Raw genomic sequence first — 14,869 nt, forward strand, 5'->3', positions numbered from 1 at the left:
TAAGTTCAAAGAAACGTTCACTATCACAATTTGAATATCCAATAAATTATACAAATAAACCATTTCCGCTAATAGCTGATTTTGTTATTAATAATTATTACTTTAGATCATTTGTGCTGAGCGATAAAACATGTTTTATTTTCATTCATGTTGACAAAATCCTAATATATAGGTGTGATTCACGTTGTAATCGATACAGTAATCTGAATAAATAACATATGAATATCTATCGCCATATATTCATTATGTATGGATTCATTACAAGGTCAGTTGAATTACATTATTGATGTATTGTCAAGAGGACACAAAATCTGAATGCTGAATTACATATAACGTTTTTAAAACTAATTGAATGTTTTTCAACTAACAAATGAATCTGAAAATGTTCTGAAAGACGTACTGTAAATGTTGAAATAGAAACGTAAGAAAAGTGAAAACGGTCAGGATCTCGTTGTCGAAACGGTTTTGAGTAAAGCATACGTTAGAGCGAGCATAAAATAATAGGAAGCCGTTAAGCTTTTTTTCACAATGCATCATAAGTGGCCTGTAAACTGGCATGTATCCGCGCGGTCGGGTGACTCGCCATAGTAAAGCGCGAACGTGATTGGCAAGAGAATTGTATTATTAGCGGTATATGTACAAGGAATGTATTAAATGCTTCGATGGACAGGCATTCATCCTCTGGCGCCATCTCTCACTACGTTTCTTTTGCCGCGGCACCAGCACACGCAAACGCCGCACTTGCTCACTCGCGACTTATCGATACGCATACGCGCACGCGTATGAATGTATATGCTCGTTAAGCGTTTTTCCCGCACGTAAGTACGTATGTCGTCGGTGCCTGTACCTTCTCCTTCTTCCAAGAGCTACGGCTCGGCTTGGCGCGCTCTTTAACACGCGTGCCACTTGTCTGGAGAACGCATTGGCAGAGAAGTAAGCGCTCGATGCGAAACTCGGACTCGCGGTGCTTACTCACGTTCGAAGTTGGACTCTCGACTTACGATTTTCGCACGCACGTATCGCCAAGTGGACAGCGCTTCGGCTCTCGACTCTGCGGCTCGACGAGCCTAGACGAGAATGTGATATAGAGAATCATCGCGAACGAGAGAGGTGGCTTTCGTTGTTCTTTTCCTCGCGGCGATAAGGACTTGAAAGAAGAGACGCTTACCGTTGGACAGATACACTCAGCCGAAGATAAAACATTGGTAGCCGCAGTGGGCAGTTTGTAAAAAGCCACGCACGGAGTCAAGCTTTATCCCTGTCGCGGCTCCACGATATAAAACGGGCGCAGCTTGAAACGAGTCTTGCGGGAGCACGTGCGTTGCCGAGGAGGCCCGCTTCCGCAGCTGCGACAGCGCCGCACGCACCGTCTGATTGCACAGACGCGCGTACGCACACACGAGGCCTGACGACTTCCGGAGGTCAATAAGCAAGATACATATTTGAATAAGCATATCTACCTTCGTGGGAACGCACGCGTACAGAGGTGAGTTGACACTTTTGCTTGGCGCGCTCTACGTCATTTCCATTTTCTCGCCGGATTCGAGAAAATCGTTCGATACTCGTCGCGCTCTCTTTCCTCTCGATTTACTTTACGATTTACTTCGCCGGCAAATTCACCGCTCGTCACCCTTCGTCGCTTTGCGCTTTCGCCATGTATGTATATCTATTGCCTTATGAATGAACCGTAAGCGCTTCTGATTGGCCATTCAATAGTATGAGTGTACGTACTGTGCGAGAACTTGAAATGGCATTGAAAGTCGTTTAGAGAAACATCTAAATGATTGACTTTGATTTTGAGCGAAACGTCAAACTGTCCTGAAAAAGAGATCGCTCGGCTTTCTTCGGAATCAATTACCGAGGGCTTCTAATCACGTCACAAGAGGTTACGCAAAACCAAAGCATCTTTATCGAGTAATACGTATGAGAAGGCAACGGTTCGATTATCGGTCAAACCAAAACGTCTGCTTTTTCACAATTTTCCATTCTTTCTTTTGTCTCTCGTCATTTTAGTCGACTGACCGCGTCGATTTTTACAACGCAAAGCTCCATCAATCCAGACAGACATTTCGTGAGAAACATTTACACAACTGGGATTTTCTATTATTATTTTATTGCAAATCAAATTATTATGCAAACAATACTATATTAACTCTCTAGGCTATACTTTCTAATGTGATGACTCGTCAAATATATGTCATGACGATTGAAAAACTATATTTCTACTTTTCATTATCACACTCAATTCATTTCAAGAAAGGTCAATGAACAAATTTTTCTTACATCATTCCGCATATTTCAAATGAGCAAGAAAAGAGCGTACGTTGCGTGGAAGCAACAAAAAAATCACGCGTCAATTCATTTGAATTTTCTTTTTGACCGGAATCATTATCATACCGTGTCGATGAAATCTAGGTAATATTCATTATGAAATTCATAAAATGACAGTCAGGCGTTATTCAAGGTTGGTTAACCTTTCAAGATAAAAATCCTGCTCTTCGTTGCATAAAAACCTATTTTAAAAATGTTAAAATACAAATCGATGAAGAAAAAGATAAAAACAAGTGACAAGCCGAAAAGGAAAATATAGTAAAAGCTTGTAAATGGCTCAAAAGAAAAAAAAATGTTATAATCGACGCATTAAGTCATCAATACTGCAAGTCTCGGTACGAATACGCAATGTTATTTCTTTGTCAAAGTTGCAATATTTTCCAATAACCGAGCTACTGACGCAAAACATTTTTCTCACTCAAATCGATTGTAAACATCAGGTCGTGAGGAAAACTACGTAATTGTTGCGGGCATTGGAGTCGTACACCGAACGTTTATGCATATATATATATAGGGAAAAAAAACAAGTGCGCAGGATTTCTTACGGGATCTCTACGAGTGGCTTGACGCCATGCTATTTCGGTACTTATTGAAATGTTATTGCCGATAGCAGTAGCATGTATATCACGGAGTGCGAATGTGCGGTAAATGAAAAGATCGAGCCTCGTTACCGATTTGAGGCGTACTGACTAAACAGCGCGACGAGTCCTAGGCGTATATTGAAATTTTCGATGGACCGAGTGTTTATACTTGTGGTTGCGGAGGAAATTTACAGATGAATATCGCTGAATGAATATTGTACAAGCAGTCGTCAATCACAGCTGCGATTAGTCGGAATTCCGATAGTGTATCTAAGACTGTCGGCTCTTTTAGATTATTAATGAGCTCGATCGTGCCCATGTCATTTTTTTCGTATACTTTGTTCTTGGAAATCGTCGTGACCTACTTTCTACTTTGACTTCAGTTGTTCGTATTCAAATACAGCTCTAATTCAGATTGGTTTGCTGGGTTAATTCGATTACGACCGTTCGATATGTAAATTACATTGAAGATTTCCATACGAGATTATCACTGTGTCTCACTGCCACTCGATCACCGATTTCAAAGGGATGCTCGTGACAAATGGGAAGTAATTATAATCATTGACAACAATGAATCTTTTATTGAGCTTAAGCCGCTGAACGCTTAGAACGCAATTAAGATAGTCAGATCGTTACAGAGATAGCAGACTCTACGCGGCAAATGTCAGCCAATTAACTACTTACTTTGCCGTTTCCTTTATACGCATTTTTTTTTTCGCCACTCGCTTCATTCCTCTTGAATTTAGTAACGTAAGCTTTAATAGCTTGCGGGGCATACGTAAAAATGCAGAAAATCAAAGAAAATGTAAGCGCTTGCATAATCTGAAAAGTCGTTGGGTAATTACATCACAATGAGCGTAAGAGAGTCATTAAAGACATTTTATCTTTCAACAAATTATTAGACCTATGATTTGCATCTCTACACAAACATTCGTGCAGCTTCTAAATCGTCTTATTGCATAAAAGCTATGCTGGTTAGAAGCGCCAATTTTTCTTTTTCGTCCGCGCGTTTTTACTCCGCCAATTACCCATGGATGTAATTGCTAAAAATTGGTGGGAATAACCGATGACATTAATTGGACAATCTATTTTCCAATTTCGTCGAGCTATGAGCTTTTTATTTGCGTACTCTGTGTAACTTTCATGCAATTGCACGGGTATTCGTTTCAGATGTCAGTTTTGAAAATACAAGACAGTGAGCTTGTAATGCTTTTTAAACTGCTGTGTCTTTGGAGTAATTGAAGGCCGGCAAATGGCGTGACTTTCCTAACGAACGTGAAGCGATGTACCGATGGCAATCGTTGAAATAGATTCCTTAAAGCGTATTTTGATGGCAGGTTATTCGCTCAAGCTATTAAGCCGAATGAGATCGAAAAAATTTGTCGACTAACTTTTTAATTACACTTACGTCCACGCGCGGCAGCCACTGCTGTTGACAAATAGATCGAGGCAATATAAAATTCAAGTGTTCAATACTAACGAATCATTATTATTGTCGTAGCGCACCTTTAGAAGCTGGAAAAGTTCCAGCTATATCGAAAGCTTTCCTAAACCTCGTCGCGCCTCGTCTGCCATTAATCGTCGGCTGCGACAGGTCTTCACGATAATCTAGTAGTTTCTTAAAAGTCGTTTGTGACTCGCAAAGAGTGGCAGCAGGGGCCGGATACGAGGGCTTCCTCTCGCGCGCGGATTATTGCTTGTTTTTTTTTCTTTCTGATCGCAAAAGAAGGGTACGAGTACTCCGCCATTCATGTCGTCGCTCGCGAGCTGCACGTGCATAAACGTGCGCAGCAGTTGACTTGGAAGCCAAGGCCAAGCGATATTTCGCGCGCTAGCGCCGCTTGGAATCTATGCCAATTTTCCTGTGTGCATGTGTGCGGATTGCTTTTGTGCGCGCGAGATGATGCATCGCGAAGCGCGCTCGAATAAACAGCCGCGCCAACAAGCTTCTCTCATGATCTCGGGTGGAAATTCCTCGCGTACGCGAGAATGACATTTCCCATCGTCGTCGGCGAAAGTCCAGACTGCGGTCGCGCGGTCGGGACCAAACGTAGTATTAGCCAATTGAGGTTTCAAAATTGCTTCTTGCTAATAATCTCTCGTACACACTTAGGTAGATACTCGACCACTCGACAGACGAGCTTTCCGAAGACACGACGAATAACATTAAACGAAGGTACTGTAGTCGTTAGCGATTATAGATCCTGTTTTCGTGTCATTTCTGATCACCTCCTATTTATCCTTCATTTACTAAAGTTTCTTATCCACAACCGAATGTGCACGTGCAGTAATAACTTTTAAATATCTTCGGCAGTCGGATTGATCGGTCACAAGAATAAAATTGCTATTCCGATTGACTTGAACATTATTGAGCGAATGCTTTCATTAGAAGATACAAAATGTCAGCTGGACAAATTGCAAGGAATTGCGAACGGTGGAAATTTCGTCGTTGCTCTATTCTCAAGTGCGTAATTGGCAACGGCACGCGCGTATCCATGTATAGACCGTGGTTCGCAAAGCCGAAAGTCATTACGGCATAGTTGTCGAACAAAGTTGCAGCGCCGAATTGAAAACGATCAAGCAATCGTCACTTGAAGTAATGAACAAGCGAAACGGTCTCGTCGAGCAGACGCACCGGCGGACAAGCGAGGCGTCGCTTTTCCCCGCAATCGCCGGGCAACGACGACGAGCGGCCCGATTAAAAGAGCCTCCTTGTGCGTGCTTGGCGAAACCGGCGCGCGTAACGTTCTTTCGCCGAAGAGCCGATTGTCGCACTTTCTTGGAAAAGCCATGCAGACGGGCAGCGCGCGTACAACCGCGCATTAAAACCGTGGCGTCCAGCCGTCCGTCCCTCCCTCGAAAATTGCTCGACGGACCGACGGACAGATCAGAGAGTTGCCCGCTTGCCAGAGTCTTTGCTACTGCTAGTCGTTCGTTGCGGGATCATGCAGAAGCTCGCCGCTGCCGCCGCCGACGGCCAACACGTCGGTTTATAATTAGGTCTGCTTCATCTCTCTTTCTTCCACGAAGATGCTAGCTATAAAGCCGTAATAACTTGCAGGTAACTTTGCACGATAATCGTCCAACTAGCCAACGCTCACGCTTACGTCTATGTAGCCGTACTCCGCGTTGCACTCTATCGGCAACTTCTTTTACTTCTTTCCTTCCCCACGTAGTCGCTTGCTACTCTCTATGATTGAGCGCCGTTGTGAAATACTCTTCGCGCTGCTGATGCTTTCATGCTTTATTGCTTTACGAGTTTGTTTAAGTGTTGATTTATTTCATCGAACGCGCAGTACGTTTCTGCCCTGATCACACATCTCGAGTTACTAATTGATTTATGTGAAAAGTAGTATTGCAGGAGATATCATACTGTTAATTTACATCCTCTATTACTTTTATGCATTTATTTATTTAGATTGTCGTTACGAGCTTTGATAATGTCTTTTTCTCTTTAATATTCAAGGAAAAACATAATAGTCAACGATTTGTAATGATATTATTCATGTATAATGACTGACATAGCAAGAGCAAGGCAAAAAATGAGCAATTAATCAGGAATTCGCATTATCGTAATTTTTTTTTTACCGTTGATTTTCGATACATCGACGAGTGAACGGCGTATTTTTCTTTCCTCGCGGCAGATACAGTTCAATAAACCGATCACACACGCAGTCGTTTGCATTAAACATTGCTTATGTTAACGACCATATATTCTCTTATCAGCATAAAATATGCGCGAGACCGGCGGCGACGTCTGCTATGTTACCTCAGTATGGAAAAAAGAAATTGGTATTCCATATGTAATCTTAAATACCACTGTAATAATGCTTCTCTTCCTCGACATTGTGTTTGCTATTTCCCTCAGACGTATCATTCGCTCCTTGCCAGAAGAAAAAAATACATGCGCAGATCTGGCGTAGCTTGCAGATCTATCTAGTTCGATGATAAGCATGCGACGACGATGTTTAATGTCAACGGCCGAAATGCTTGAGGCCGTTTGTCTAACAAGCTCGAGCACGAATAGAGGAAAGAATTGAAGTCTGTAGCTGCTAATAAAGCCAAGCTCGGGTAACGCGAGAACCGCTTCGTTAGGATAATTTATGCGATAGACGCGCGGCTGACGTTAATGTCAGGGTCTGCGTGATGCGACTACGCAAAGCTTTTCAAACACAGGGATCGATCTATCAAATTCTTCGCCACTTTCCTCTCCAGGTTTCGCTACGATCGTTACGATTATTGGTTACTACTTGAAACCTCTGATTATAACTGCAAGAAAGGACTTGAACTGTCACTGTCAAGCGTTAAGTTCAAGATCGAGGGAGCTGTTTTATGCAGTTTTTATGCAGTTTACAAGGAAGCTCATGTTTGTTTGCGATTGCGTAACAGGTTATTCATGCAACTTAGCTGACGAAAAGTAGGCATTTTACAACTCAAAAAATACCGATAACTCATTTTATTTTTTTAAGCCGCTTTTCAACATGTAATAACTTTGCGACAGTTTGAATTAACGATGGATCAAATAATAATTAATTGCTTATTTTCATTTTTATACTCGCGTAAAAATATTTAAAATTAGTTTATTTCGAAAATAAATCGATTTTCAATATATCTTCATTCGATTCGCATAATAAGTGCAAATTATATTGTAACTTTTTAATTCATAGATCAAAAGACATAGACTTGTGATAAAAGTACCGCGGAAGAAGTAAAGTGCTCATAATAGCCAGTGAGACATGTAAGAGCTTGCATAACTATCTCGAAAACAATCGAATTTAATCACTTACAACAATCAGCAGTTACATGAACATTTATATCTAACTATTTATTGACTTAAGAAATCCGTTCAAACAGTGTAACTATAAACGTATCTGCAAAGTAAATTGATTAATTTTTCCATGTGTTTAGGTTTTCCAACTTCCGAACTAACTGACGCGTTTTTTCGATTTTTCTTCAGTTTTTAGTAACAAGGAGGTCTGGAATAATTAATAATCTTTTATATCTATGTACTTAATGATGATAACATTTTTGACGCAAGGAGTGCAAGATATCCACTATATAAAGTAAACGAAATGATTTCAGTTGGTATTGTAGTTTTGATCCTTGAATATATTCATATTGATATTTGCAATTATTTAGAATTCTATTAGAGCAATTCCTAGAACTACTTATGATTCGTGAAATTGAACAAGACGAAAAATACTGAAATTACTGTTGACTATTTTCTAAAAGCTACTATTACTTTTTGTGTTGCAGATTTATTTATTCAAAAAAAAAAAAAAAAAAAATAGAAAGAAAATAACAAACGGTTGAGTGACAATAGTTAACTCTGACGACCTGCATTACCAGGCAGTGTAATGAAGAATTTGCAAATCAACGAACATGGTACGTGCAGCTTGAATTACTAAACAACCACGTCGTAAATAACGTCATTTCATCAGCGACTGCATTATAATCTTGCTTTCGATTTCTTGAAAAAAGAATGAAACTAAAAAAATTTTTTGTTAACGGAAGTCGAAAGTCTTTTCGGACAAAAATAATTCTTCGTCAACGTCATAGTCAAAAGTTTATCTGGTTTGAACTAGGCGTCTATCTAGTAATTTTCATTTGACATTCTCTCGAATAAAAAGAGGGAATTCCTCGTCGAAATGTTTATGAAGCCGATCTTAGCTCAAAACTGAAAGATTAAACAATAAGTAGCGCAAAATATAAAATTCTTGCTGATCCTTACTCACTGTAATAAAAGCGAATACCAATATCGAACGTTTCGAGGGCTGCTATTACCTGCACCGCCATCAGTATATGTCTCGCAAGACTGCGCGAAGGTTGCTCTCGATCGTCTCAAGGCTCCCCCCATCACTCATCGCATTTAGTGTCTCGCGCCGCTTTCGCGCGGTGTACGAGTATACTTCACAAACGTGTCATTATGACGTTCAACTTATTTCACGCGCGACATCCTGTCTGCGTTCTTTTGCACTCGCCGCCGGGGGCTGCATTAGTTTGGATGTATGTATATCCTCGTAATAAAGTGTTACAGGGTCGTGAACTATACGCTATTTTACCTGTGTAACTACATCTAACGATGCTTACTATACGTATCTAAATGAACATCTGTCACTACGAGACTAGCTAGTGCTTTCCTTCCTTATCGGTGAACTTTGAAGTTATTTTGAAGGAGGAAAAGCACTGTTTTATTTACTTTGCTAAAAATTGCAGCGATGTCAATTCGACCGTCAAAGAAACTTTTATAAGAAAAGTATCTCAGTCACATTTTTAACTCAACAATTTTATCATAAATAATTCCATTAACGATCCAGAAATTCTCGATAAAAAAATTTGATAGAGAATTCATAGTGGCTTGCGAAACGCAAATAGGATTTGCATTGTACCTTTTTTTCAGACTTCCAAGATATAAACATATAGAGCAGATAATTAATTTCGAAACTCCTGTTAGAAGCGATTTTAACAAGAATGATTCCAAACGCTCAAATAATTATCCGCGGTAATTTCATGGTAGTGACGAATAAACCACATTATGTAATTAGATGCGTCGAGCAGTTCCTGTCACTCATATGATTGTATCTAATGTGAAGTAATTGCTAATCTTGAATGAAGCCCTCTTTTTTAGAAAGTAACATGATTCACGTATGTACTAGATCTGACTCGGCAAAAACAATGTCAATGACGTCATTCTGCGAGTTTGCTGAGTATACGGATAAATGACACTTTTTTCCAAATGTGAGCGAAACGAATTTATCGTTTGCATTGTCGCGTAATGTCAAAAATCTGAAATTATAGGAATGGAAAAAAACAAGATACTTGCAGTAGGCATTAAGTCGACGAATATAATCGTGCATTGAAACAATCATTAAGCTAGCGAAAATCTACGTAAAATCTTCACTCGATGGCAGTCCTGTACAATAATTACTTCACTTACCTAAAAGCTCAATCTCGAGCATATATATATAAGTTCCTCGCATTGCGACAAATAATCGAATGGATTTATTGTGGGGCATGCCTCGACACAGACATCCTCAATGGGATAGCAGCTTTAAACGGCAAGCAGCGTCAGCAGATAATCAATGGGAAGGACGCGGAGGCGGCAGCCACGACAGTCAATCAAAAGCAGCTTCAGCAGGACAACGAGGATGACGGTGATGCGGTGCAGCGTTCGATGGGTTACCTCGGCCGTTGGCAGATCTTGGTCTGCACGGCGATATCTCTCGTCAAGTTTCCCGTCGCCTGGCATCAGCTCGCAATTGTCTTCATGGCACCTAAACAGGCCTACAACTGCACCACGCCGATGTACGGCAATGCGACGGCAGATCAGTGCTACGTACAAGTCAACGGCACTGACGTCGAGTGCACTCAGTGGGAGTACGACAGGAGTGTCTTTCCTGAGACTATAATATCACAGGTACATGTGTGCATATTATATCGACGAGCTCCAGTATAATCACAGTCGTATGGCGCAGAATTTTATGGACATCTTTCTTTTCAGTGGAATCTCGTCTGTTCACGCTCGTACTATGCGAACCTTCAGCAGTCGATTCTCATGTTTGGTGTTTTACTCGGGAGTATCTTCTTTGGCTTTTTATCCGACAGGCGAGTTACCATTTTGATTCTTTTGTCTTATCGTTAATAATCGTTAGAGCAATAAAAATTGATTACTTCGTACAGGTTCGGACGAAAACTTCCATTAATGGGTTCGATAGTGCTGCAACTAATATCCGGCATTGGCTGTGCTGTAGTTCCGTGGTTTCCTGCTCTCCTATTCATGAAATTTTTGAGCGCACTGGCAACCGGCGGCACTATGGTCACCAGTTACGTAATCTGTAAGTTGTCTTGACATTTTATTGTTATCGTTTGAATATTCCATTCGAGTCTTTTCGCGTCGAATCAATGTGCACGTAGAAGCAAAAAGTTGCCGATTGAACGCTACCGTCTCTCGCACAACGAACAATTGGTTAATTACCAAAGCTATATTTACGAATGTACACACGTGAATTTTCAATGATTCTAAAAACCATCAACTTACTTTGCGTTAATAATAGCTTTATCGAATTAGAATCTCATATCACGTTTGTTTGCGCAGGCATGGAAATAGTTGGCAAACGTTGGCGAGCTGCAATTACGATCCTGTATCAGATTCCCTACAGCATAGGTCACATGTCACTTGCCGGTTTAGCATACTGGTTTAGACATTGGCAGCATCTCCAAATAGCTATGACTTTACCATCTATTATATTGCTCAGCTATTGGTGGGTCGTTCCCGAGTCACCGAGATGGCTACTCGCTATGGGTAAACAGAAAGCTGCTTGCAAAGTACTTCAAACTGGTGCCAAAATTAATAAATTAGATGGCCAGGACATATCAGAAGTTGTGAGACAGCACTGCTTGCATCAGGTAAAGAAATGAAATGAAATTTTGCCCATTCATTCAATTATGAAGATTCTTCTTCAACGAAATCGAATTATCTTTTTAGAATTCTAAGAAAACCGAGGCAGATGGCAAGGCCTCGTTTTTGGATCTCTTTCGTACGCCCAATATGAGGGTAAAATCTTTAGCGATTTTCTTCAACTGGATTGTCTGTGGAATGGGTCTTTTCGGCATGTCTCAATACATTGGGCATGTTGGTGGTGATATCTTCCTCAATTTTGCACTTTCTGGGCTGATTCAAATTCCCGGAAATTTCCTTGCATGGTGGACGATGAATGCTTTGGGCAGACGAATAACTTTAGTCGCAAGCAACTTAATTGCCGGAATTGCTGCTGTTCTATTACTTTTCGTTGGCAAAGGTGGGTAGAATCTCATATCACGTTATAACATTTTTCAGTATTTTTGTAAATTTATGCAAAATGTTAATGTACTAATATTTGTTTCAGACCTACAGTGGCTTCAATTAATATTAGCTTGCTTTGGCATTGTCGGTATGTCTGTCTCGTTCACGACGGTTTACTTATATTCTGGTGAACTCTTTCCCACTGTCATTCGAAATATTGGCGTTGGAACGAGCAGTATGTGTGCGAGAATAGGATCTATTCTAGCACCTTTCGTCGTCTCACTGGTAAGATATGTGGTTTTATTTAAGAGTTCGAGCTTGCTGATCAAATGGAATGCTTAGATTCAGTAAACACGTTATTTTTGAAAACTCATAACTTTCACTTTAATTTTCTCAGCTCATCTATTAAATTTTACATCTTTTATTTCAGGGCAAAGTCAAGCCGTGGTTACCACCTGTAATCTTTGGAATATTGCCAATAATTGGTGCTGCTCTCTGCATTTTACTTCCGGAAACTAATGGCTGTGAACTTCCTGAAACTTTGCAGGACGGAGAAGATTTTGGAAAGTGAGTAAGATATTAACTAATTTGAAAGAGGCAACGTAACTTAGATTAAAAACACATTACGGCTAAAATTACCACTGAAAAAATTAGCTTCTCGTGTCAAAAATAATTTATTTTTAAGTAAAATCCTTTTGGTACAAAATTATTCATATTGTAACAAGAATATTGCAATAACAGGATTCTGCTTCTATTGATAATATTTCTTCAAAAAGAATGATTTTGCAACAATATTAAGCAGAATATCTTTTTACATCATGAAGATTCGTTTTGCTAAAAAATATATTTTCAGAACTCCTACAAATTTATCGCACTTAACACATAATTAAAATTTGGTTGTTACAGATCAGAGAGCGCTATTAAAAAATATAAGGATAAACAAGTTTCTAAAATGATATTGTAAAGTAGAAAAAAAGAGATAATGCTTCATCCAGCCTAAAATTGAAATAGACGACAAAAAATCTAATTCTGCGATATAACGGTGCCTGAAATTGATTCGTTACGATTATTTATTTGTTTCACCGAACGTGGAGTTACGAGTATTAGATCAATTGTAGGACTTAAAATAATTTTTCACATATCATCGGATGACACGAATTCATCAAGATCTATGTAATCATTGCGATATTGTCGAATATTTCAAGTCAGATGCGTTTAGATGTGTAAGTTTTTATACCGTTAAAACAATTTTAATTAAATGATGTATAAATTATTGTTTTTGTACAGAACGTCACAAATTTTAATTATGAAATACTGAATCATGTATTCTAAAGAAAGTGTTGATAATCAGTTTTAAACTACACTACTTGAGAAGTCACTTTCAGCAATTCCAACATATACTTTTGCGTAATATTTCAAATAATGAAGCTTTAGCATATTACTGTAAATACATCTATTTTTACAAAAATAAATAAGCAACATGCAATGTTACTATTTGCAATAAATTGTATTTTTTTCTTTTTTTTTTTTGCTAAATGGCGATCAAGTAGGAAATTTCGTTGCGTACCAGTAATTTTGTTACCGCTAGATCCCTGATGAGTGTACAAAGAAATCCCGAGATGTCGCCACCTGATAAGCGGAGATGCGCTTATTTGAAAGTTTTTAAAGCGAGGTACGAACATTGCTACGTCATATTTGACGATCAAAGTTTTTCATAGAATTTGTACAGTAGGAAGTTGCAAAAGCCATTTGAAATATGGTAAACTCCAATCAAATACTTAAATACATGAGATAAAATAAAAAAATATTATGATTTCTTACTGAGACATTAAGTAACAGAAATAAAGAGTCATCGATTTGAAATTATAACTTTGATCCAGATGGTAGTAAATCTTAATCGTTTCCTTGAAGCATTGTTAAATATTTTTCCCGTGCTTCGGGGCTTTTGATTACGTTACATCTTTACATTGCAAATTTAAACCTTTCAACTTGTTTAAATACGGCTTCTCTCCCATTGAAGGATTAGAAGACATTCTCGAGACCTCCAGCGCGCGAGTGCGGCTCCCAAGATTTCCGACTAGCATTCAAATGAAACAATCCGCAGTGGAGAGCATTGGACTTGATCGAAGCATTACATATTAATGAACCAACAAGCTACTCGTTTTCTTAAGGCTCGATCAACACTCCTTTCATGATTCGTTATTTGCATTTCGCGTGATTGCAACGTTTGTCTTTCCATTAGTTTCTTTTGTAGCAAACAAAATGGAATAAATTATGCAAGAAGAACAGCTGCATTGTTTGTACAATGTAATGTTGAAAGATGATCAAAAACCATCTTATGTGAAAAAGATGAGTACGTATTCGCGAACCGAAAGTTTAGCTATTGTTAAAAAATATATGTATGGAGTCTATTTAAGTTGTGCTGGAATAAATTGTCGCTTACGCAAATCACGCAACAAAAGGCCGTAATCATGTAAAAACCGCATAGCGCGAGCGCTGGCAAATCATTGACACAGAATCATCCTCAGAGATGAGTCCTGTCGACGTAATTATGGTTATTATTCGAATTACCCTAATGCACGCACTCGAATGGGCTGAGCATGAAACAAGCACACACACACACGCAATACTGAATGCGATGTGCTATCCAGCGGAAATTTTCATTGCGCATTTGCTTTCTTTTCATAAATATTTGTTTCACAAAGGCATCGGAAATATATATTTACCATTGTACTACCCTTGCTCATCAGAATACTACTGTTACTGTCATTGGACGATGCCAAAGCTGTGATCGTTTGAAAGTTTTTCAAAAGTCTTAATTCCAGAACTACTGTTTACTTCAAATTAGTCATTATTATTTTTTCAGGAAATGCTGATGAATTAATTTCAATTTAAATGAATATATCCATTATTATAACTAATTAAAAGATCCAGAAGCACATCCCGTTTAAAAAAAGTCGTCTTATTCGCTGGAAACATTCTGTTCTATTGCAGATACGTGTAAAACGAAACAAACACGCAGAAAAAAAACATAATATTATTTAGACTAGCATGTTTAGTTTAAAAAAAATTACCATGTCATAAAGATTAGCGATCTAAATGATATTTTCTTTGAATAGTAAGAAAATGATTGGCAGTTTAGGCTAAATATTTTCCTTTTAAAGTTGTTGAATTT

General features: G+C 38.9%; 1 protein-coding gene across 2 annotated transcripts; it reads left to right on the top strand.

Annotated features, from left to right (window-relative positions):
* Positions 1-824: 824 nt before the first annotated feature.
* LOC131670362 (organic cation transporter protein-like) lies at positions 825-14,304 on the top strand. 2 transcript variants are annotated; one of them, XM_058945899.1, is made up of 10 exons: positions 825-1,486; positions 8,169-8,297; positions 9,941-10,329; positions 10,414-10,517; positions 10,593-10,747; positions 11,008-11,318; positions 11,398-11,710; positions 11,798-11,979; positions 12,125-12,261; positions 12,601-14,304. In XM_058945899.1, the coding sequence occupies exons 2-10, from the start codon at positions 8,270-8,272 to the stop codon at positions 12,656-12,658; spliced, it is 1,677 nt and encodes a 558-aa protein (XP_058801882.1). In that variant the 5' UTR covers positions 825-1,486; positions 8,169-8,269; the 3' UTR covers positions 12,659-14,304. The 2 variants fall into 2 exon arrangements, with proteins under 2 accessions (XP_058801882.1, XP_058801883.1); XM_058945900.1 differs by lacking the exon at positions 8,169-8,297 and having other exon boundaries at positions 838-1,486; positions 12,601-14,302.
* Positions 14,305-14,869: the final 565 nt, after the last annotated feature.

The sequence above is a fragment of the Phymastichus coffea genome, unplaced genomic scaffold, assembly GCF_024137745.1.
Source record: "Phymastichus coffea isolate CEN01 unplaced genomic scaffold, Cenicafe_Pcof_1.1 PCOF00109, whole genome shotgun sequence".
Lineage (NCBI taxonomy): Eukaryota > Metazoa > Arthropoda > Insecta > Hymenoptera > Eulophidae > Phymastichus > Phymastichus coffea.